Raw genomic sequence first — 26231 nt, forward strand, 5'->3', positions numbered from 1 at the left:
CCTTATAGGCAGCTATTTGCCTGTATTAGTATACATTATGAGAATGGATTTGGGGATGTTATACAAGTGTGTGCGCATCTGTGAAGGGATAGGGTGTCCAGTAGCAATAATGATCTTAAAGAAGTGTTCAGAACCTTTCTGCATCACTTGCTTCAACCTGAATCTCTCACCTGTCACATCAGCACTTTTTAGAATAGTAGTTCTAACCCAGGCACTTCAATATCACATAATTTTATTCTTAGACTTGCATTAGTTTTAAAATCTGATTTTCATAGAAATGTATCCCCACAATCATGTAAACTCATTCCTATAGACTTAAGATATAACTGTTCGAATATATTGGCTTTAAAATACATGCAAACCTTTAAATAATTGTCCAAATATATTAGTTTTAAAATGTATGCAAAACCTGTTTAAACAGGAATTACAGTGGGGCAGGAAGTATGTGTGCCATGGGAAGCAAAATCATACATTTTCAAACTATAACTTGAATTTAGCCTTAGGTCACAACCAGAGAAAATTTAATGAAATCAATTTGGATGTAAGCACTTTAACTGATGTGCTGAAGTTCCATTGATTTCAGCAAGGCTTAAGTGCACTTAGCTTTCACTGAACCCTGGTTTTGATGGTTTGTTCTGACGCTGTTTGAATCCTTTGAAATAAATCCCGAAAGAACTGAGAACTGTGTCAATGCAAGGAAGAAAAGGAAGGCTCTATTTTTCATACCATAATTATGAAAAATGTTAATTCATTTCTCTCCTGGTTTAATTCACATGAGCAGTGAGTGCTTCATATTTGCAAGCCCTCAGAAGGCTCAGCCAACTGTAACAGATACTAGAAACTATGTCAGCACAACTAGCATCCATATCTGGAGGAAGTCTTGCTCTATGTGTCAAAGGCATAGTGTCCAGGATACTTGAAACGATTATTTATTATTTATTTAAAACATTTCTATGCCGCCCCATCGCAACAAAGCCTCGGGGCAGCTCACAACACATAAATAAATACAGAAGTAATAAAATAAATAAATACTAAATTATACAATAAATAACACCCCCCAGTGCATTCTCGGCTAATTTAAAAAAAAAACCCTAGTTAATAAATAATTAACAGTTAAAATAAGTTTTAAATAAAAAGGTCTTAGCCTGGCAGCGAAAAACAAATAACGACGGCGCCAGGCAGACCTCTCTGGGAGCGCATTCCATAGATGGGGTGCCACCGCAGAGAAAGCCCTCCTCCGGGTGCTCACCCTCCTAATTTCATTCACAGAGGGTTCCCGGAGGAGGGCATCTGCTGCTGACCTCAAGGGGCGGGAGGGCACATATGGGTGCAAGTGTTCCTTTAGATAACCAGGTCCCAAGCCGTTGAGGGCTTTATAGGTCATAACCAACACCTTGAATTGGGCCTGGACTTCAATTGGGAGCCAGTGGAGCTGACGGAGAACTGGGGTTATATGAGAACAATGCCCAGTCCCCGTCAGCAACCTGGCAGCTCTATTCTGCACCAATTGAAGTATCCGGACCGTCTTCAAGGGTAGCCCCACGTAGAGCACGTTACAGAAAACTAATCGGGAAGTTACCAGCGTGTGTGTCACTGTCGCCAGGCAGTCATGCTCTAGAAAGGGACGCAGCTGATGTATCAGCCAAAGCTGAAGGAAGGCGCTCCTCGCCACCGCTGTCACCTGAGCTTCCAAAGACAGCTCAGGGTCGAGGAGCACTCCTAAGCTGCGAACCCTGTCCCTCAGAGGGAGTACAACCCCATTTAGGACAAGGCCCAAGTCTCCCATCCCCAGGTCTGATCCGCCCACCAACAGGACCTCTGTCTTGTCTGGATTGAGCTTCAGTTTATTTTCCCTCATCCAGCCCATTACCTCGGCCAGGCACCGGTTCAGCACAGCCACTGCCTCACCTGGGTTGGTGGAAAATGAGAGGTAGAGCTGGGTATCATCAGTGTACTGATGATTCCGCAGCCCACACCTCCTGATGACCTCTCCCAGCGGTTTCATGTAGATGTTAAAAAGCAAAGGGGACAAAATGGACCCCTGCGGAACTCCATGGCATAACTGCCATGGTGCAGAGCCATAGTCCCCCAGCACCACCTTCTGAAATCGGCCGTTGAGATAGGAGCGGAACCACCGCCATGCGGTGCCTCCAACTCCCAATCCCGCTAGCCTATTCAGAAGGATACCATGGTCGATGGTATCGAAAGCCGCTGAGAGGTCCAGGAGAACTAACAGGGACGCACTCCCCCTGTCTCTCTCCCTGCACAGGTCATCGTACAGGGCGACCAAGGCAGATTCAGTGCACTGTGAGTGACAATACCTGGATTAAAAGTGCAGACTCCTCCACAGAAGCACCGTGAGTGACAATACCTGGCTCCAAAATTAATTTAGTCTTGAAAACATGCTATCATTCCCCAGAACACGATGATCTTTAGTTGGAAAATGAAATCAGGGAGGCCTCAAAAATGTGTTGCAATAATGGCTGACTTCAACTCCCTACACACTGGCTGGATAAATGGATGTTCCAGTTCTGACAATCAGATTAAATTTATCAGTATCCTAAATGATTCCCCCCTAGAATAGCTGGTCATGGAACCAACCAGAGGGGAAGAATTTCTGGATTTAAAAAAGGGATTATAGTAGGGTGTGGTTGGCCAAAAGCTGGTATGAGATATAAATGTGGATGAACTTACTGGAAAGAATCATGACAGTTATCAGATCCAACCCATATTTAACTGGAAGACTGCCAAAGAGGCCCAACATAGCCACATTCAACTCTGAATAAGTCATGATGAAAATAATCAACAAAGGTATTCCTGTCTTATTAACTTTAAGAGTTCTTTGAGAGTGTCAATAAATAAGTGGCCAAGAATGATCCAAAAGTAATTTCTTGGTCCTCCAAAAAAAATTTGACAGAGTGCTCCTCCAAAACCTCCTGAGCAAATTTAGCAGGCACAGAAGAAGCAAGGCTCGCCTCTGGATCAGTAACTGATTAAACAACAGAAAGTAGGGACAGGGAATAAATGGTAGTTTCTCCCAATGAAGGGATATAAAAAGTGGGCTATCACAGGGATCTGTACTAGGAGTACATAAATGGTCTGGATTTAGGAGGGAGCAGCTAAGAAAACCAAGTTGACCAAAGACATCAAACTGTTTAGGGTGGTCAAAACAAAATGTGGTTTTGAGGAACTCTGAAGCCATACCTCAAAACTGGGAGACTGAGGCTCCAAATTGCAAATGCAGTTCAATATAAAGCAAGTGATGCAAGCTGCAGTATAAAACCCCAAGTACAAGTGAATGGACCTGAGCTAGAGGGATCCAAGAAAGGGATCTTGGGGCTGTGGTGGATAGCTCAATAAAACTGTTGAACCCGTGCATAGCTGCCGAGAAAAAGGCAAGGTCTTTGTTCGGGATACCCGGGAAAGGAATTGAAATAAGAAAACACATGTTATATTGTCATTATGCAAATCTACGGCAGGAATGCACTTCGAAAGGGCAACTAAAATGACCAAGTTGGAGCAATTCCCCTGTGAAACTGAGACTGTTCGGTTCAGAAAAAAGGTCAGTAATGGGAGGCATGATAGAGATGTACAAAATTACGCATGATGCAGAGAAAGCAGATATGCAGACATGCTGCACCCTCCCCTGTAATAACGGGACACAGTGCCAGTCCATCGAGCTAAAGGCCCTCTGTATAGTGAAAAGGAGGATCCTGAAATGGACCAACCAGTAGTCAGGACTGGTTGGTGCTTTGCCTCCTGCACACCGGCCATGTGCTGCGGTGCATGCAGTCCACTTCCAGTTCATCTGGGCCTATAAAGTCCTGTCATCAGAGATATTAGTCTGACTAATGTGCACCAGGCATTTGAACTGCTGACTTGCCTCCCTGGAGTCTGAATGTGCAACATATAATCATGCCTCTAGCCCTTCAGATCATGACCTACTTGCTCTGGCCTCAACCACGTCTGTCTGGGGCTTCAGACCCTGCCTCTGGCTTGTTCCTGGCATTCTGGACCACACTCCCTATCTCAGCACTGAAAATCCAGTGTGAGCTGCTGAGAATTGAGCACCCTCCTTAGAGGACCTGAGAGTAAAATCAGAATTAGGCTTATTCTGTAGCTGGGAATGAAGAACAGAAAGGAAGCACAGATGCATTTGATAAGGTCTGAAAAGTTAGGGGAATAGGAGGAGTAATGGAGGAGAAAGGATAGATTATGGTGAGATGCAAGTATCAACAGAAATAATTAAATATGGAGAGCGAGTGTAGAGCAGTGGAACTTAGGAGATCTGGGTTCTAGTCTCTGCTTGGCCACAAAGCTCAGTGGGCAAATTTGGCCAGTGACTGACCCTCAGCTTAACCAACCTCACAGCGTTGCTGTGAAGATAAAATGAACACTGGGGGACTATGTAAGCCCCCTTAGGTTCCTTGCAAGAGGAAGAAAGGCAGGATATGAGTACACTGAATGTTAATTTATCAAGCATACAAATTCAGCTATCTCTCACTGTCAGAGGATTGTGTAAAGAGAAAATGGGCAATGCCCACATAAGTCAGTTTGAACTCTGAAGAAAAAAAGGGAGGTTAGGAAGAAAATGATCTGTAAGTATGTTAGGAAGGTGGAAGTAAGAAGTGTGGAGGAAGGAGGAAAGGTTCGTATGTGGAAGACTATTTTTTTAAAGCCTGTGTTTCATACTCATTGCAAAAAGGCACCTGTGAGTCATACTCTGTTCAGCCTTGCTTAGATACAGAATAATTGAGTTGTAGAAAAATGCTACAGCAGCAGCCAGCTGAGAGGTTATGTCAGCAGGATGGATGCTCATTATATATTTCTTTTCCCTTTTGCACAAAGAAGCATCTATTCCAAAACCAACTGGTGTTGCTGTCCATAATTGTTATATGAAGGACTCTTCCTCAACATAGTTTTCCATGAGGATAAAAGCCTAACTTTGTGGTGCAGTAGGTAGGAGTCTGTTCCTGTCTGTCTAAGACAGACACCTTTCATTATAGTTTAAGATGCGCTGCCCTGGGTCGTGCCTTTCCTGCTCATTGGTCTTTTTAAACACTCCGTGGTCATTCTGAGGAACAATTCTTCATGGAAATGGCAAACTTTGTGTTACACATTTGAAGAATGAAGACAAACTATCCAGAACAAGGCATATGCAACCATGTCTCATAATCGTTCCTCAAATTCTCATTTCTAAGCTTTACAACCATCCCATAATACATAGGAGTATGAAACATGAGCACATGAGGCAACACAATTCTTCTCTCCAAGGTCAAGCATATTGAGTGTCAGTCTCAAGTTCTTTCTTGAAACTAAATTCTGATATCCATCTTTAATTGAAAGTGCTGAATACTCTTTTAACAAATGAACCTCTAACTTCTTGGATTGAACGTTCATTTTTTGATTCCAATGTCAGTACAGGCATTCAGAAAAATGACCAAGAAATAGTATGATTAATGAGACATCCCCACTGGGAGTATACTTACTGGGAGTCCGCAATGATCAATTAAATTACCCAGGTGGAAGCATCTTCTTTTCTTTACATGGTGCAACCAACCACAGGCAAGGTACCACCTGTGATATCTAATGCAAGTAATTTAGATTTCACTGAATTCACACTGGAGACTAAGTGCCTTGTTTATATCTTACATATTTCAGTGTGATTTAAGCATACTTAACTCTGACTGGACCATAACTTAAGTGGTTAGACTGTTTTTGGTTCAGAAAAAGAAAGTCAAGTGCAGATTCTTGCTCAGTTGAGAAGTTCCCTGGATGGCTCTGAGCAAGTCATTTTCCTCTTTGCCTAATCCATCTCATGCTGCTGCTGAGCAGTTGAAATGCTGCTGAGCTCCTTGGCTGAAGGGTAAGGTTGTAAATGCAAGAAAACAAGAGGCTGTGTATAGACATGCATGGCTTCATAGTGCTTAGACCAAACTATGGGGGGAGAAATTGACAAAATAGGCAATTAGGTTTTGATCCAAAGGTGGTATACAGCCAAAAAATCCACATTCATTCCTGTCACTGTATTACCCCAATTCTGTCTTTTTAGCATTTAATCTCTCTCTCTCTCTCTGCCTCTTTCAAGTACAGATACCGAGAATTGCAATAATGTTTGAACTTGACAGGCTCTAGATTTGCACATAACTGAGGTTGAGGGCAGCACTTTCTCAGCTCTGGAATTTACTCCCCAGGCTTCAAGTTTATTAAACTTCAGGCCATGTTTCAATGTCTTGTGTTTTAGCTCAGGCTCTTTCCAAAATGCTTGTTTTGTGATTTGGCTTGGTATGGAACTTGCTTTGTTTTCTAATGCCCACAGCAGGCTAATGTGGGGGATGGGTGTCTGTTTTTATAGACCACAAACAGGGTTAGAATTTGACAATAATTAATTTTCTTTTAATAAAAGAAAATAGTACATTCGTTGTAGTGCTCTCATGCAAAAAAAAAATCTAAGTGGACTTATTTTTTGTAAAGTAAACATTTGAGAAATCTATGATCTTCTCTTAAGAGCTGTATCTTGTGTGGTGGGAAGACATCAATACACAGACATGCATAGAAAACATACATGCATTTAAACACAGTGAAATATGGCTTTGAAAATGTAAGCTGGCCTTTAAACTTCAGTCTACTTTTTTCATTATGTTAAAAAAAAACATAGGGAATGTTTAGGGGGGAAACATGTGAAAAGTCAACTTTACCCAAGACTTGGAAGACATTACGATCAGAGTCCATAAAAGGCTTTGGTAGTAAAATAAGAGCACAATTTCAGGGTGTAACATTTAGGACAGTCACTTGAAAACATGCCACACCTTCTATGCACTAGCCTGTCTGGATATCTTTATCAATGATTATTTCCCCAAGATGCAAGCTGTAGCTAAGGAACCGAAGTAGCTGTGACAGAACACTACAAGAAGTGGGTGTGTTATCTGCCTTGTAATTCATGGTCCCAACACCATGCAGTCAGTGCAAACAAGTTTCACTAAAACAGGTCTTACACCAACAGGTAATGGGAAGCAAGGTTTCAACTACACATGATACAGAAGATCAGCAAATATCTCGTTGAAAGACAAAGAAAGCCACAGTATAAGTGGGAAGATCTTCAAATGTTTATTCAGTCATGAAGTTCATCTTGGGCCAGTCACCATTTTATTCCAATCTAACCCACCCTGAAGGGTTGCTGAAATTACATATACTTTAAATGTTTACTTAAAAGTGGCTAAGGGAGTGCTGAGTTTGTGCAGAGCAGAAGAACTGGGGGTAACTGGATTTAAGGCTCCTCACGTTCTCTTCTCACACTTTGTATCCAGTTAAATCACACCATTGTACTAAAAGATATTGTTGGCCCCAGTGGGGAAAATACAGACATTGCTGTCTCTGTGAAGTGAAGTGGGCATGAGACTGCAACCTGAAATCACCACAAACATTTTGGTGCAAGTTTATAAACATCGCAGTGTTCAGTAAGTCATTAATGAAGGTTTGCAGTATGAAAACATTTACTCAAATTTCTATTCAAATTAAAACCACATAACGTTCTCTGGACTCCCGCCTGGTGATATCAGTTGTGACTACTTATCTCTTTAACAGACTTGGCAAGGTTAGCCTTTAATTGATACACTTTTCATTCAAGTGACATGCTTTTCAAGGGAGCATGTTCTCAGGAGAATAAAATGATACATAATTTATTTATTTTTTAATCCAATGTAATAGAAAAAGGGCTTCCTGATCTGGATTTGAGAAGTATTTAGGGTGGTACTCCAAGCCTATGGCTTTAAATGGTCTGACGCAGCAGACTGCAGGCAGCAGTCCTTTCCCCTCCTGCTCTTGTCCTATCATCCCCTTTCTCTCCCAGCCTGCTATACGGAGGAAGGCTTCAGAAGCATTTTTGCAGTAGATAAGAAAAGCAATGCACAAAAGTATCAGAAAAGGAATCAGTGGGAAAGGCCACTCCAAGACACCAAACCTAAAGTGTAGTTAACAGTAGGACATTTTCTGATCCATAATTTGTAAGCATTTTATTTCCTTTGAAAGTTTGTGCTCCAACAAGGGGCTTTGGGACTTTTTTGTCCCTGGGTCCACATTAAGGTTTTTTCCCTTTTATACTAAGTCACAGCAAAAGAGCCAATTAACCTAAGTTCTCACCTACCAAGTTTCGTGTAAAGCAAGTAGATATACATCTTCATTTTATTTATTAATATTTTTCTTTCTAAAAAAATGAAAACACGCAGGTAGAAAAGGCACTGCAGTCAAAGTTCCTCCAGGTCAGATCCAAAAACAATGAATTATTAATCCACATGATAGTTTTTATGAGAGGAATCAGTGGGAAAACTGAGGAGGTATTGTACATTTTAGAAATCCTGTTTTGGATGGTTTACATTTGGTTGTAGCATTTATGAAACTCATTTAAAATTTATGACAGCCCTTTTCTGACAATCCTTTTTATTCATCTACCATAAGGATTAAGCAAATGCTGTTTCTTTTAAACAAAAAACTTTACAGAAGCCCTAAAAAGCTAAGTATGATGATGATTTCAGAATACTTTCTGTTTTAAAGACGTATATTTTTAAAATTTGTCTTACTAGGTCAGGTCAATAGTCCAGTGAGGTTAGGAAATATCCTCTCTTCCTGCTTTTAGCCTGGCTGTAAAGACATTTTTATTCAGGCATTTAAATAAATATTCAAGTTAATTACATGCTCATTTTTTCAATTCCTCAGTTCTGGCACTCACTGATGAGTAAACTTGTATCACATCATGAAAAGGCAGCAGAAACACTTGAAATGAATCAATTGAGCTCATTTCTGAATCTTGTATTTGACTTTGGCTATTTATTTGACATTTGCATCCAAATTTAATGCACATTTGAAGTTCCTTTGCTTTTCTTTATTTGTTAATATACAAACAGAAAACACATAACACATATTTTCATCAGTACTGCTCCAAAAGCTTCAACAAAGTTTTCATCTCTTCCAATGTCATGGTTCTCTACATAACAATTGTGGCAATTCTAATATTGTTCCCAATGTGAAACATGGAACTTTGCTATACTTCGGCATCTCTTGAATCTGTCTGTTTGCTGATCTTCACTACAGACTCTTCTGGATCTTACAGAAGAACCCTACTCTGCAGCTCAGTTGGAACTGTGTTCTTGATTTTGGTTTCTCAGAACATGACCTACAAGGCTTTTTTCTCATACTTCTGCAAATGAAAAGTGCTGGGCAGATTACTAACCTGTGGTTCAGGTTCCTAGAAGGTAGTTTGAATAAGCTTTCCCTAAGTATTAAGATCTGAATAATATTTCATAGGTCAAAGAGAGCATAATTCAGAGTGCTGGCTAAAGGGAAAACAAAGGATGCATGTGGCAAGGCCATCACAGGAAAGATGAGGTTAGCAATGGCTGCTCGAGAGGATGAAGAAGGAGAGTCAAGATGGCATCTTTAATTTTTGTGCCATTGATGTACATCATACCCATGCCGCAGCAGCAAATGCCATGCTGTTCTACCCCACACCTGCATACACTTTAGCATGGTCTATTCAGGCTTCAGGGAGGAAAGGAGCAAATCCTTACTCCATGCTATCCATGCAAAAAATCTGATGCTCCTGGATATGGCTGGCCCACTTTGCTCTCTTATAGGAAGTTGAGGGCAAAGCTAGCTGTTCAGACCAGAGAAGCAGGAAACTGCAAGCTCTTAGGCAGGTATGCACAAGAATTCCATGCAATCTCCTGTCACATTCCCAGGCAACTGGTACCAAGAGGCATCCTACCTCAGCTATTGGGGCCATCATGGCTAGTAGCCACCGACAGCCTCATCTTCCTTAAATTGGACTAACTCCCCACTCTTTAAGCTGTCCAAGCTGGTTGTCCTCATTACACCTAGTGGGTTGAATTCCACAGTTATACTATGTGGCATGAAATAAGTACATCTATTTACCTGTCCTGAATCTCCGACCATTCAATTTTATTGGTTGACCCCAAATTTTAATATTATGGAAAAGGAAGAAAAACATTTCCTTAGCCTTGCTTTCCACATCATGTGTAATTTTAAACACCTCTCTCATGTCTTTTGATTGCCCCTTTCTCGTTATTTTTAACATAAAAAGCCTAAATACCCATTTTTTTATAGGGGAGTCACTCCAGTCCTGCTTGTGTACCTAGACAGTGACTAGAAATGTGCACCATGCTCCACATTTTCCTTCCATTTCCAAGTGTGGCTGAACCATGGATTTATTTAAAGGCACTGTGGCATTTGCAGTTTTACTTTCCATTCCTTTCCTAACAATCCCTAAGAGATTACTATGTCAGTTTAGGCTAGACTTCTTGCTCAACCCTTCCTACAAGAGGCAAGGTCAGGTCCTTTATGGGTCAAACAGAGGATGATGGAAAATTTGCTCCTCTTTCTTGGCATTAAGATTGGAGCTATGTGGGCAGAGGGGTAACAGAAGCATCTACTTTTCTAGTTGAGAGCAAGAAGTGGGGACAGAGGTTTCTTTGCTACTGTGGCAGGCTGAGCAAAGAATACAGTTTGGGGAGAGGAGAGCCCACATGGCTTTGCATCTCATCGCCAGCACCAATGGAGTGGCACATTGACTTTCCTGTCTCTGTGGTTCTACTTTCAGGTTGACTCCATTCGCTAAAGCCTGGCTTGCCTCACATAGCAGCAAGAATTATGAGTGAGATGATCAAATCCTGAGTAGGCACAGATGAGTACTGCAGGCTTCATTTCAGCTGGGGCTGAGTATACCATCTGAGGTTCTACACCCCTGAGCGGTGTATCACTTTATCTTGACGGAAGTGATGAGTTTTTAGCTGCGGCCTGTAGGAACTAAGAAGTAACATCTCACAAGAGTTCAGGGAGAGTGTTTCAGCTTTAAGGGTATGATTAAGGATGACAGAAACAAGAGGAATATAAATATCTATAATAAGGAAGCATATGAAGAAAAGTGTTAAAAGCAAAAAAACAAAGAAAAACATGCAGTGTTAAAAATAGATACTTGAAGAAATTTCATGGCTTTAAATGGATGGAATAACTGGGTTGGAAATTTTGCAGGATTAAGTTGTAAGTGCAATTTCCAATACTAGTCTTAATGAGAACACTGAGACACCAGAAAAACAAACTTCCTTGTACCCTTTTCACAGTTCCACTGGCAATGAACCCGAAGAAGTGCAAAAACATGTAGAAGTCAAGTGCAAAACAATCAACTGAACTGTTCAGAATGTTAAATCAGTTTAATGTAAAATGCCAGTTTTCACATAATTGTTGTGTGTGAGCACCATGCCAGGGAGTCCATGTGCACCTGAACAGCTGCCCGTTTCAATGGGAACTCAAGCTCAGATATGCATCTGAATACCAAGAAGCTGAGGACAACAAAACAGGAAGTACCACTGTACTTGTACCTTGCTTACAGGTTTTCCAGAGCCTTCTGGCTGTCCTCTGTTGGCTACAGGATGTGATTTGCCATATGCTACCTCCAGTGTAAGAAGAACCCTATGCACACCGGGAACATGGGTGGGAAGGAAATGTTGTATTCATGTCCTGCTTGTGGGTTTCCGGTGAACAACTGGGTGGCCACTGTGTAAACAAAATGCTAGACTAGATCAGTGGTTTTCAGCCTTTCCACAGCTGGGGACTGGTAAAAACAGGAAAACCACCTCAGGGATCGCTTCTGTATTCTGTGTATTACTTTCAAAACACAAAACCAAAAAAAAAAAAAAAAAAAAGAAAGAAAATTCTCCAAAACAACCAGAAACCAAGCAGCAAAAAATGCCAGCAAAAGAACAAAATACCAAAATCAGAACGGTGTAGCTCCCACGGAGCCATCTCTCCCCTCCCCGGTCCCCTGGTGGCACTGGCAGCTCCCCCCCCCCCCCCTGAAGGGGAGCCCACCGGAGGAAGAGGTAGTGGAGCACAGCCAGACCCCACACCAGTCCACAGTGAGTGGCATGCACCCCCCCCCCCATGGACCAGCAGGAAATCTCCTGTGGGCTGGCACTGGTCCATGGGCCAGTGGTGGAAAAGCACTGGACTAGATTGATCTTGGTGTGATCCTGAATAGCCCTTTTTAAGAAGCTCTGAAGTGGTCTAGCAGGGTTCTTCATAATGCACAGGATATCTTACCTCATTTGGGTCTTGCTGGTCTCTCAAAGCAATCATGTTCTTAATGACATGGATAAAAAATCCATTCACCTCATCACGCTTCTTATTTGGCAAAATCCGGAGCAGGGGAACCATTATGAACGGAAATGCAACTTCAAGAGAGTTTCAAAAGAGCAAGATTAGCAATTCATGCAGTTATTCCCACACACTCACTTTATGCTTCCCACAGCCCCCCGCCCCCCCCCCACACTTCATTTATTGGGAACTGTTTACTGTTCTGATTCCTCTTTGTCACTTTTGCTAAGGGTTCTCACATGCTTTCTGAACTCAGGATATTAAGGAAAGCACTTTGTTTTAGAAAGGGTCCTTAAATTTTCAACATTGTCTAAAAAGAAGAAAAACTAGTGTGCACACAAGACTCTACAGCACTGCAGCAATGACTTTAATTTATATGAGGCTTATTTTAAAAAATTGCACAAACCAAACTGCATTGCATGATGAGGCAATTCTGAAAACGTGATTGGACAGCTACATTAACTCCATTCCCATCAGGCTGCCTTGCTTTGCTTATGTCAGTATATCCTTCTCCAAAAAAACAAACTGCACCATATTTACAGATTCCTTAGATGATCACAAGGTTTGTCTCATGGCTGCAGGAAAGTTATGTGTAAATGTACCCTTTAACTAAGTGAACCATGAAGCAGAAGGTCACTAAAGGCTTTTTCATATGAGGAATTTGCCCTGAAGTACTTTCTTTTTGTAGTAACTACCCTGCTGCGTAATATTCATAAAGACTTAGTTGTGTTCACTGCACACATTTGGGCCTTGATCAATGCCTCTCATAGCAATATGGGGACTACCTTAAATTAAAATGGAGAACAATAAATTCCAGTTCTACACACTGAGTGGCCACTGTTCTAAACAATTAAATGAACATATGTACTAGATATGTCTGGCTTTGATGAGGCACCCTGAGGAGAAATCTACAAAATTTGCTTTAAGCAAAAGCCAGTGATGACCTATTCATGCATGGAGCTCCACAAAAGAAGTCCATGAGTTTGAGCAAAACTCTTTCTGACTGTCCTTGAAATTTGCAGATGATGAAATGCACTGAAATGTCATTATATGCCAATGAAAACTTTGGTGGTGTCATCCGAAGTCCAACATGCACAATAATACTTGATATCCTTATCAGAGTGGAACTCACAAAATCAATATATTCAATGAATTGATGAATTAGTGATTTCAGGGATCTGAAGAATTTTGAAGAAGTAGAACTTTATGGAAAACAGCTGAGGATGCAGGTCGTCATCAAGAAACCATGTGAGTATGCTGGCTTGGCTTCCAGATGGCAATTCAAAAATCCACCATTAATAACTTTCAGCACAGAATGTACTATTGCTCAAGGAAGAGTTAGGAACAATTAGGTGATATGTGGTCAATGGTATAATAGTCTACTTACTTGCTAAGATTAAGATAGGTCCAACTAATGAAAGTTCAAAGAATCTTCTTGTGTTCTTCACAAAAGTATCATTGGGGTTCTTCTGGGAGTCTACTTTGGTACCAAAAGCCACGCTAGCAACAACATCCAGAGTGAAATAACCATAATTCCTATATCAGATGCAAGAATGCTAATGTTAAAACTGCTGTTTCTATCACTACATATTTCTGTTCCTCTTTCGTTACACAATACTCTTGGGACTTCAGACATCTGAATCGGTGTAAGAGGTTTTGAATGTTTATATATTAAGCCTTTTAAACAGTTCTTTCAAAGAGTCAAGGGATATTTATAACATGCAAAAAACTATGTGCTGCTTCCTCTGCAGCTGATTATGAACAATATTTATACTTTGTCTTATGAATGATAAAAAGCTGTACTTTTAAATGGAAAACAACACATACTTATGAATGGCTGTAAACACAATAAATTCCCCATTATCTGAACCACCAGTTTCAAAAAGTTCTAGGGCTAGTTCACACCAAGGTTCTCTTCACTAATTACACCAAGAAATAATTGCATTTATGCCATCACAGGTGCAAATATAAGGACAGAACTAACAGAGGATTTCAAATGCATGCTTTACAAGGGAACCAATTTACATATTCATCAACAGCAGCCATCATGTATACAGAATTTAGCATAGCGAAATCCCTCAACCATGATCAATAAGAACCAATAAAAGAGGCAGGACCTCCAAACAGGAATAATTTAATTAATGAAGTTTAGGTTCTTTGTTAAATAGGACTTATTTGTGAGCAAACATTAAAGAAGAAGCTTGACCATGGGAAATGGCATTGTTTGACAATCCTGAACAGTATATTAAAAGCTATATTAATTGCTGTGCAGAATGAACTTGCTCAATTTGACCGCCCTAATTAAACAAATTATGGAGTGGGGATGCATCTATAATGCAAGTGTGCTCTGGTGTGGAAGCAACTTATATGCAAAGCATTTTGATGATGACAATGATGATTATGATACCTTTACAAAGCCATTTTGGACACAAAAAACCTGCTGTAAGTATTGTAACAAGGAAATAAAAATAAATAAATAAATAAATATTTGATTAAAAATTACCATGCTATAGGACTCAATTAATGCTTCAATATTTAGATGAGATTGCCTTCTATAAGATCCCTTGTCCTTCTAAGACAGGAATGAAAAACCTCTTTCAGTCTGAAGGCCAAAATCCATTTTGGAGAAAGATAGGCAGAGACAACATTCCAGTAACTAGACTCCAACTAGAATCTAGTTGGACTTGGGAGCTCCAGATTCTCATCCTAAAGAGCCGTGGAGCTCAGTGGGTGACTTTGGCCCAGTCACAGACTCTCAACCTAACCTACCTCACAGAGTTTTTCTTGTGAGGATAAAACTGAGAATGAAGAGGATCATGCAAGAGTTCCTTGAAAGGAAAAGGCAGAATATAAATAAAATAAATACAAATATACTGTACACTGTTTCCCATGTCAGGCCTTCAAATTTTGCTGTTCAGCCACCCTTCACAGAGATTTGGGTACCAAGAATGGTTATGAACTGTCCAGAGAGATTTGACTATTGGATGGAATAAAAATGTAATAGATAAATAAATAAGGCATGCCATGATGCTTAAAGGCTCTGAGGGAAATGTGTTCAGGCATGGTGGAAGGTTGCAAGAGTGTATACCCCATTCTCCTGAGAATAACAACGAATTCAAAGAGTGGAGTATGGGCACCATGAATATAGTGGCAGCATCATACCTCCTTCAACTTTAAACCAATACAGTTCTTCTGAGTGTCCTCCATCCTACTCTTGTTCCTTATAACTGGAAGCCTCTTTACCTCTCCTCCTCCAGCATGGGCAGAAGGACATTAGAAGCTTTCACGTAAACTGAGATTGCCACTGTCTGAACTCAACAAAGTGTGGCTAATCTTTACTGCAATATGTCTCAGTTACACCATCAGCTCCATCAGCTTCCTCTTTCTTTCCATCAACTGTTTCCATACATATCAGTTGACATAAGAACTATGTAAATTTACTACTTGTTGCCTGAGTTTGCTTCCCCCTCCCCATCTCTTCCCTTTACCACCCCTCCTTTTTGTGGTGGGGTGCCTCTCTCAGGTACTTATTTGTTACAGATCCCATGCAAGCTACTTGGGGAGCTGTTACGTCTGAAAACTGCAGTAAAGCTTCTTTAAATCTGGAGTAGTCAATGAGAGGCTTTGGCCTGCAACTCTGGTCCCTGACCATTGATTATGCTGACACTGGTTTATAGGATTGAAATCCCAAACATCTGGAGGGTACCAAGATTACTATTCCTATTTTAAGCAAACAAAAAATTCATTGTCCGTTCAGTTTGGTACAACAAACTGTATTTAAAATCAACCATAACACTAAACAGTGGTTAATTAAAACATGAAACCAAAAGCTTTCAGTCTCCCTCCACCTGTAGCACAGGAGTTGTGCATGGGCCCTGTGTATCACAATAAGCCATGGTTAATCAGTGATTTATCATGGTTTATAAAGCATGGTTTATCATTCTGGCTATTAAACTTCATTAAGACTAGTTACTCGGCTACCATACTTTTGTTTGTAATTGCTGGGGTTAGTGAAGGTACAAATGGAAGAAATATGTGTTCCTTTGATAGCAAGAAAAGTCCACATTAGACGAGCGAGATAAATTTAAAACTCCATTTGTAAAATAATTGCATATTTAGGATACTTTGGCAAATCAAGTACCTGCAAAAACTTCTCTCATTTCTAATTTATTAAAGTACCTTTGGATGTCAAAAGCTGTGCCAGAATCTGCATAGACCTTTAAGTTACCCAGCAGGATGTCACATGCCTGGTTGATTAGTGGAGTCATCTAAAAAGGAGCAAATGCACACAGTGTAATTTCAAAAATGCAATACATTTTCCCACATTAATTACATGCTGCAGGAGGTAAGTGCTCTCAAGAGATTCTGATCAGTGGATAAAGTAATTTTTTCCAGAAAAGAAAGCTAAGTTTTACACAGAGAGGCACATATGTGCACTCATTTCAGTTCAACTTAGTCTCTTGTTCATGGATGGCCAGAGTACATGGCTTCACTACTATCCTGACTGTGTTTAGCTGCTCCTTGCTTTTGGTTGAAAGAATAACTTAATTCATTTCTGTAGCAGTGGCTGGTGGTTCCAGCACCAGTGGGGTGATGGATCCGTCGGGGCTTCAGCCAAAACTTTAAATAGCTGTCCTTGGTGCTGAACCTAGTGTGGGGGTTCAGTTCAGCACCACAGATTGCTCCTTAAAGGTTCAGACTGGAACCTTGATGCGTGCACTGGCTCACTGACTGACACAGGAATCACCACACTTTTCTGTGTTTTGAGAAAATTGAACCTGCCGCTTTGCACAATTCATTTACCAGAAGCTAAAAACTGCAACAACCAGGAGAAATATGGAGCCTCTAAGGCAGGTATGGGGAACCTCTGGACCATGGTGGCTCCCACCTCAGCTATGGAGGTTCCCACCTCATCCATGGGGGCTTGAGTTCCTTCTATGGGCCTTCCCTAAGTCCTGCCTGCTGATTGGGAGGCTATTGATGGTGTTAGGGGGAGGTGAGAAGGGAACGCTCCATTAACTCTGATCTGTAACTGGATACAGGGGAAATGGCATGGACACTGGCCAAGTGTACACCACGCCCGTTACTCATTCCCTATGCTTGGAATAAGAAAGAGGAGGAAAGCCAAGCTGCAGACTTAATCGGTGCTTGCAGAAGTTCCTTGCAGGAAAAGGGAAGGAAAGGATGGATGATACATGACCCACAGTGTTGCTTGGAAGGGCTTCAGCCAGCACTTCAGCCGGGGATCTGACCACGTCACTGATGGTGCCCCACTCAAGCTCATGGGGAGATCTCAAGGGACAATTCAGCCCCTGGAGCCAATAAGGCTTCTTCACCCGTGCCCCAGGAACAGGGCGTGTGTGTACACTGGCCCATATCATGGTAGACTTAGAGCTGGTATTAGTAGCATTAAGACTTGCCTAGTGGGAGGAGCAACCACAGCCTCAGCATTCCCTTTCTGAGACTGCCAGGCACACCTATGGGAGGGAGATTCTTCCGCAGGTGTGTCTTGCATCAGGCGACATAACAACAATGAATACACCACTCAGCACCTCCTTTCTTGAAGAAGAGGGAACTGCTCTGCATGAAAGTTAAAGCAATTGACATTTTTGTTCTCAGCTAGAAGCAATTACTTGAGTGGCCATCTTCAACCAAAGATGTGCCTGCCTGCATCAATGCTAATTTGCCTCTAGTTTATGGGGGATCCATAATAGATTTTAGTTGCTTTTACCTGTGGGATCATTGCCTAAAACATCTGGAACAGAAATGGATATCGTCAAAGATCCATTTGCACAGTTCAAATTCCACCATTTCAAAAGGCTCTTACCTCAATTAAGCCAGGCTTTTGCTATCTTACAGTTAAGAAAGAATAGCTCTCTTATTGAATTAAGAGAATAGATCATGAACAGATCCATAAGTAAGCAAGAAGCAGCAGAATGTATGACTCCATCCATATAGTCTAACAATAGGATGCTGATCTCACTGCTTTCCTACAATTTCATGCTGACAAGGTAATTAAAATTATATTTTTATTGTAATAATATTATTTAATAGATTTATATACCACTGAATCTATTTAAAAATATATCAGATGAGTTTACAAGAGACCTTACTGCATACATTTAAATGTAATTAAAATACATAAAACTGCTAAAATATTAATCAAAAACTTTAAAAACAGTTAAAACAACAGCCTAATTCCAAACAGAGAGATTGGGTAGCACATCCTCTCAGGGAAGGGCTGGACAAAGCAATGGGTCTTTACTTTGCATAATACATTTGGCACCTTCCAAATACTGCCGGAGAGGCATTCTATACATGGTAGGCATGTCATGAGTGGAGCTGGCTGGAGCCAGGGTCAGACTAGATGGCCCAGGAGGCCCCTTCTGACTTGCTCTGTTTTGTATGTTTCTATACTGCGACCACCATCACAGGAAAGACCTAATTCTGGGTTGCTGGGACATGACGACACCAGCAAGACCTTCTTTGAGGATCTTAATACGAGTCTGTATTGGGGAAATCTGTATTTTTCTTATTTAAAAATAGTAAGAACATATATAGAGTGAGAGTTTTGTGTACCATAATGAAGTCCTGCGATGTGAGATGGTCATCAGATTAGAATGGTTTGAAAGAGAAGATTAATTAACAGACTAAATAAGGTCATCAGTGGCTACAAGTCATGATACAATTCATGGTACAAGCCAGTGGCTACAAAACATTTTGGGTCAGCCCTATGGTGAAAATTATATGTAAACCAGTGTGGTGTAGTGGTTAAGAGCATGGGACTGGGACTCGGACGACCTGGGTTCTAGTCCCCGCTCAGCCATGGAGCCAACTGGGTGACTTTGGGCCAGTCACAGACTCTCAGCCCAACCTACCTCACAGGGTTATTGTTATGAGGATAAATTTTAGAGGAGGAGGTGAATGATGCAAGCTCCCTTGAGTTTTTTGAAAGGAAAATAGGCAGGATATAAATATAATAAATATTAGAGAGAGAGAGAGAATCTGCCACATTTTAGAAAATAACGAAAATATAACAAATGTGTTCCTGAGCAATCAAACCAAGACTATCCAATTATAGGAAGGTTGGTACAGGCTGCTCCTGAACTGTTGCCCATATTGCAGGTGGCCATCCAGAAGAACTGACGAACCATTTGTGTTCTCTGCTACTTTTCTGCATTTTTCTTAGCTGTTTCGAATTGATTTTGACACTTTTTGCTTTTATGATATTTGTACTATATTTTATTGCTTGTTTTACGCACTTTTCTAAACCGCTCAGAGAGCTTTGGCTATGGAGCAGTATAAAAATGGAATGCAATAGAAGCCATGGCTACATATTACCTCCAGTTCCCAGTCAGCCTCTGAACTACCAGCTGCAGGGAAACAGCAGTGAGAGAGCACTTGCCCTCACACTCTGCTTACGAACCTCTAGGAAGCATCAGGTTGGGGATTGTGAGCATCAGGATGCTGGACTAGATGGATTTTGGGTTGATTCAGCAGGGCTCTTAATTCTGACCTTAATGCAGGATGGGGGGAGAGGGAGAGGGAGGGTGTGATCCCAGGTGATGGGATCAGAGCTGATCAAGAAGATGGGTAAAGAGACAGATGACAGAGACAAACAAAATTATGTTCCTCTCATAATGCTAGAACCCAGAGTCGTCCTATGAGGTTGACTGGTGGTAGATTCGGCACAGATAAAAGGAAACTTTTATTCACACAGCATGGAACCAACTATGGATTCAGTTCCAGAAGATGTAGCAATGGCCACCAATTTGGATGATTTTAAAGGGGCATTGGACAAATTCCTGGAGGATAAAGCTGTCAGTGGCTACTAGGCTAAATGACTATATCCTGCTTCCAGTATCAGAGAAAAGGAGACAGAATGCCTATGGGCACAGACGAGCACACGAAGGAGAGGGTGCTGCTGCACTCTGTCCTGCTAACATGCTTCCCATGGGCAGCTGGATGGCCACTGCATGTACCAGGTGAACCCTTGGTATGATCCACTATTGATCTCCTTATATATGGATTGTGGCCATTGTCACATTCCATATCTTCCACGCATGGATCAGTTCTGTAAGCACAAAGGTATGCAAGTTTGGGAGCTGCACAGAAAGAAGGGTACCCAAATATGCTGAGGAGACCGTGTAAGCACAAGATGCATGCATGTAGGTTATACTGCCCCAATTGAAGTATGGTGGACAGGAATAGGGGATGGCTGGTCCATCGCCCTTCCCTTCCATGTGTGTATTTTACATGCCTTTAGAAGAACTAATGTGGGCCTTGACCAACCTGTACATGAAACCAAAGGGCAGCTTCTTATATTTCACCTTCTTTGGTCATTGTGGACCTCAGCATCCCAAATGAATTTGCTCCTACTGTTACTTTAGCTTGCCTCTTGCCCACAGTAGCATACTGCTAGCTCTCTGCCTTTCTTTTGTTTCAGTTATCCTTATCCTGGCTTTCTTCCAGTTAACCCCTTTTAAATGCTTCCATAATCAGCCCTTTTCATCAGCAAGTCATATCCACCTGGCACAGATGCCTTATCCTACTGTGTTCCTTGACAGCTCAGAAATTACGAGCAATGAAGCTTGTTTCCAGGACAGGAAACAATCACAATTTGCTTTATGAAAAGATGGTCAGGAATACCAAACTTCCCGGAATTATCTTGTGCTTTAAAAGACGGAACACTCACAAGCTGTTACAAACAGAGGACAGTCCAAACATGATATCACTGAAACCTATTGTGTATTCCCCATTTTAGATGTCAGAGTTTGCCAAACCATATGCGGCAGCCACACAACCTGCCCATGGTGGAAAAATGACCTCAACTTCTGAGAATTTGGATTGGTTAATTATGACATAATCCAATAAAACATAAACAATATGTTCACTGAAAATATTTGATCTGCCAATTATCTCATGTCACGACTATCTCAGCACTGAAGTTCACGCAGATCTGCCAACCGATGCTACGGGGTTCTCTGGAAGTCACAAACATTGTGGCACAAGCCTGCCAGTACAAGGTTTGGCACTTCATACTGCATAGGCACATTTTGCAACAGTGCTTATTTACGCCTCTCTGTAATGCCAACAAATGCAAATTTTGTAGGCATTAGTAGAAGTAACAAGTAGAAGAGCACATATACTCTCATTAATGCTTAAACTGCTGCCTACAAAAATTGTATTCCCAAAATGTTGTTTTTATTCTGGATTATTTAAACCAGAATAAAGATACTACCCCTGGAGTCTGCTCTCAGGATTCCATACCTCAACTGGAGACATGAGAGATAGGAACTTGCTGGTTTCTTTTTAAAAAATAAAATCAAAACAACACCCCTGATTTATATCAGAAAAGGAGGTCTGCATAGCAGTAACTACTTTCAGAAATGCAACCCTCGCAGGTCGCAGCAACCTACCATGGAACCTGCTTTGCAATCCCTGAAAAAAGCCTTGGGGGACTGAAACACCTTGGAGCAATTGAGCAGCTGTCCACAACAACTGGGGTATCTAATCTGAACAGGGGCAAAACCGATGCATCATATCCCAGAAAAAGAAAGAAAAGTCCAATCTTCTCAACAGCTAGCCATGGTGTTTCAAGGACTTGTAATCTCATCATTAGACTACTGTAATGTATTATATGTGGGGATGTCCTTGTTCCCAGTTTAGAAACTGCACCTAGTGAAGAATGTAGCAGCTCAAGTGCTCAGTAGCAGTATCCAGCTATGTTCACATAGCAATAGTAGAAGAATCGCCATGGGTGCCCATTGAGCCTTGTCTTCTATTTGAAAGGCTATCTATCTAGCTCGACTTTAAAGATAAACCTGCCCCCTGCCCTCCCCCAGTCTCCTAAGTTACTAGCAGTACATGTATTAAGTTATAAAGGGCTGGCATGTGTTAGTGTCTGGGCTCCCCACTTCTGCCCCCAGTGACCACTGGAATGAATAGAGTCCTTGGGCTGCAAAAGGTTCCCTACTTCTAGGGTAGTGTATCCAAGCAAAAGTCAAGTTTGTTAAAGTCCTCTAAATTCTGCCTCAAAGCCCATGACATTTCATGTCTGCATCAGATGGTGATCATTGATTTTTTTAAATTTCCAAATGAAAAATTGAATGCATTTTGTGCATTTTCCAAATGTATACATTAATTGTCTGCATCCCTGAAATGTTTGTCTTTTTCTCTTTTTTTCCATACATGCCCACCCACCCCTGGTTTAAGTTGTCTATTTCGCTCTATGCTCAGCCTGCGTGCTTGATTGTGAAATCAAACATACAAAACACCGTAAGTTTCCAGTGACCTCCTTCTGAAGAATGATAAGCACCGTGCCCCTAGAATTTCTCACCGATCAGGGAAATGGGGCAGAAATGCAACAATATGATCTGTGAAATAATTCAAACTACATCATCCTAAGCCATGCAAATTAGCAGCAGTTCTCTGGGTCAGAGCATCTGGCTAATGATGACAAATTTCCAAACATGTCCTCCCTCCAGCATGCAAAACAAATTGTCCACAGCATTCCTAACTTTTCAGCTCACATTCTTCTAAATCTACATCTGTTCTGGTATATCCAAATGTATGCATATTCCTTTAAAGGTTTTTTTTGTCTTTAGTTCACACATCACAAGTTTAGTTCCACAAAACAACTTCATGAAGAAAGAATGCATTACTTCTGATTGTCTAAGACCATTGCAAGTTTCAACACACACCTTCCTTTATAATGTTTTTGAAAAGCTGGTGCATAGGGCTACATCAGCCTTCCCCAGTCTGGTGCCCTCCAGATGTGCTTGACTTGACTTGCAGATCTTTTGGATTGGAATTGCAGTCCAAAAGATCTGGAGGGCATCAAGTTGTAGAAAGCTGAGCTACACAGGGGAGGGGGGATGATAAGAGCATCACAACCCATCCAGGAGGAAAGAAAAACCCAATAGGCTGTGGATGCTGTCAGTGGAAAAAGGGAAATTTATCTATCAAAGCTGACAAGAGTTCTAGAAATGCAGGATCTTCCCAGCTGTCTACTTCTCTTCTGTCCCAAAACAACTAAAGGGAGTTTCCCTTTAGATTGCCATCATGTAATCAAACATCCCTGCCTTCTTTCCATCAGGGAGGGGGTCCAAATTATGTCGGCAAACACTTATGAGGGCACTACAAAATCTTAAAGTACAGTTATCAGCACATTTTAAAGCACCTCATCAATGTTAATGACTTGGCCTCTCAGAAAGTCTTTGGAAGCAAGTCACTGCATTTCGCTTTGGAGGATGACCAGCCAGAACCTTCACATACATACTGGCCTGGGAAGCTGGACCTGGCAGCAGGGGAAAGGGAGACAAGACCTCTGGCCAGTCTCTCCACCACTGCATTTCACTGGCTTTTCCACTGCTTTCTTCTGCTCCCGTGACACTCTTCCCTTCATAAGCTTGCCAGGTCTTGAGAAGAGCTTCTGCTTGCATTCTTGCGTGCGTGCTTTCCTTCCTCTGCAGCTGAGGCGGTTGCTCAGTAAAACACTAACTTTATTTCCCCAGAGAAGAAACGTTGGGTGTTGACACCACCCATTTTCTTTCTGTGCTACCTCCCTTATCATGTTTGTCTCTGGAGGTCATTGGTGGGGAAACACAGACACATGTCCCTAAATTCAGCCCTAACAATGCGACTGGGGAAAGAATTAGCCTGCAATCACATAACTGCCTACCTGGGCGTAAGCTCCATAGCACTTAATGTGTCTTGCTAAGCAGGCATGTATAGGATTGTGCTGTTAGTTAAGGCACTGCGGGCATATTAATTTCAGCTAACTGAATTGCCTTTCCTTCCTACAGGGAATTATGAATCCCAGTGTTTGCAGGACAGCTGAGAGAAGAATTTGGCCTGAGGGGATGGTGACATAAGTCCCTATAAGTAGATGTTGTGACATTCCAATCTACTGAGGCTAGCCTATCCATGAATCAGAAAGAAGTGGTGCAGTCTTAATGGGGGTAGCATGGACTGTACCACGCCAGACTGCAGGTGAAGTTACCATTCTTAAATGTTCGCCCAGGTAAAAAGCTTCCTGACTGAAGAAAACTGCTGTAACAGGGAAAAGGGTTCTATCTGTCCTCTGTCTACTTCGATTGTTTTTTGGTTTCTTTCCTTTTTCACACAAGAGAGCAGCCATTAATGATACCCTCCATTTGCTCTTTGAAATGGTGCATTCTACCGTCTCATCCCTACTTCATTCTGCCACGGAAGATATACATCTTCTCTGCCCTGAATATTTTGAACTATGCCTCTATTATACAGTGAACTGCAGTGATATTGCTGTGGAATAAGTCTGTGTCTACTGAAATATATGAATATTTTAATTTTCTCCAGCTGCATTATCTGAATTTAAAATATTAACAATACTTGAATATTATTATTTTACTGAGTTTTGAAAAGTAACAAACATTAACACATTTTAGTGTACTGCATGTAAGTTAATCCTCATCATTCAGCATCTCTATTTGGTACAAATAAGATTAACTGTTAAAAATCATTCCGTATCCTAATAGATCATGCCACAAAGTTCTATGTGTTTTAGAGGGTTGTCCTGAATTCTTCCCAGTAGTAGCAAATTCAACAGATGGATATTATATCCTATAAAAAGTGTTGATTTCTGCTTAACCTCTTTGTTTCTGAAGACGTTTAATGAGTTCCTCCATTAGTGCAACACCCCAAATTTTCTGTTATGAGAAGAAACAAATTCACTGGGGGCTGTCCAGAAAAGTCAGGAGCTCTTGAGGTCTTATTTGTGTATTAGAAGTCATTTGAAGAGATGATCGCTCCTGTTTTTCAGATAATGTATATCACTGTGTAACCTCACTGGTAAAGAAAAGAGCTGGACCCAAAACCTTTGCAGTGAGCAATCCCACCACGTTTGCAGATGTGGTGGGTGCCTCATTGGTGCCCCTGCTGGCTCTACCTCTCCATCAACTGGGCTTCACATTATAATTCAAGTAATTCTGCTTTACTGGCATAAGTGCCATCTGTGTCTCGTCCTCAGCATACTTTCTTCTACTCCGTGGGCTCATCACATCATGCTACCCACTGCTTTGAGTAATTCAGGTCGTTTTACCAAGCCATTTTTGCTCCTTTTCTATTACTAATAGCTACAGTATTTAACAAGGTGTACACTGTGTAGTGCAGCACTTTGCTCCCGATTTTGTCTAAGCCACCAAAATCTCAAGTGGGAACATGGCTGCTAGAGATGTGAAATGAAGGATTTCATGCAGCTGAAACCACAGTGTGTCCCCTGATCATTGTTCTCCCACAGGTGCCCCAGTTTTTGGTTGAGACCCATTATATTGGCTAGTGAGACTATGTACATTTTTCTTTCCATTTTGCAAAATGTCTAACTCTGTCTTCCCCCCAAAAAAGTGGATAGAATAAAAAAGGAATTGTGCGGAAGGGAAAAGACATCAAGTATTTATTCCATCTTTGCCAATAATGCATCATATTGTTTATGAAGGGGTTATGTATGACTGGCCTTATTTTAACTATTTCCATTGAAATGGTATACTCTTAAAAACTTCTTTCTGGTCCTAGGTATCACAATAGTAATCCAAAATTTAATTTGATAGTGAAGTGTTAAGTGAATTAATTGTTCCATCTAAAAATATCACAATACGGGGGTAATCCAAGAATTACCCCACTTTCTTCATACAAAATATTTGCACTGAACCTCATTTTCTTCCTATCAAAAATAAAAGGAAGAAACATTTATTACCTTTTTAAAAAACATTTGTTCAAGCAAAATTAGAGGTAATGTAGGACTGCAGGTGGCGCAGTGGTTTAAACCGCTGTGCTGCTGGGCTGGTTGATCGAAAGGTCGCCAGTTCGCATCTGCACAATGGGGTGAGCTCCCGTACTCTGTCCCAGCTCCTGCCAACCTTGCAGTTCGAAAGCATGCAAATGCAAGTAGATAAAAAGGTACCACTTCGGTGGGCAGGTAACAGCGTTCTGTGCACTTCAGTGTTTAGTCATGCCGGCCACAAGACCATGGAGACTGTCTGCGGACAAACGCTGGCTCCCTCAGCTAGGAAATGGAGATAAGCACTGCC

General features: G+C 41.3%; 1 protein-coding gene across 3 annotated transcripts in view; it reads right to left on the minus strand.

Moving 5' to 3' along the window:
- The window catches only part of TBXAS1 (thromboxane A synthase 1), a 291669-nt gene that overhangs the window by 72095 nt on the left and 193343 nt on the right, over window positions 1-26231 (minus strand). For all 3 annotated transcript variants that reach the window (XM_044441322.1, XM_044441323.1, XM_044441324.1), the window contains 3 exons: window positions 16345-16433; window positions 13553-13701; window positions 12112-12242 (listed from right to left, as the gene is read on the minus strand). In XM_044441322.1, coding sequence (XP_044297257.1) covers window positions 12112-12242; window positions 13553-13701; window positions 16345-16433 — 369 coding nt within the window. The remainder of the gene's footprint in view (window positions 1-12111; window positions 12243-13552; window positions 13702-16344; window positions 16434-26231) is intronic.

The sequence above is a fragment of the Varanus komodoensis genome, unplaced genomic scaffold (genome assembly GCF_004798865.1).
Source record: "Varanus komodoensis strain SLA01 unplaced genomic scaffold, ASM479886v1 scaffold39, whole genome shotgun sequence".
In the NCBI taxonomy this organism is placed as follows: domain Eukaryota; kingdom Metazoa; phylum Chordata; class Lepidosauria; order Squamata; family Varanidae; genus Varanus; species Varanus komodoensis.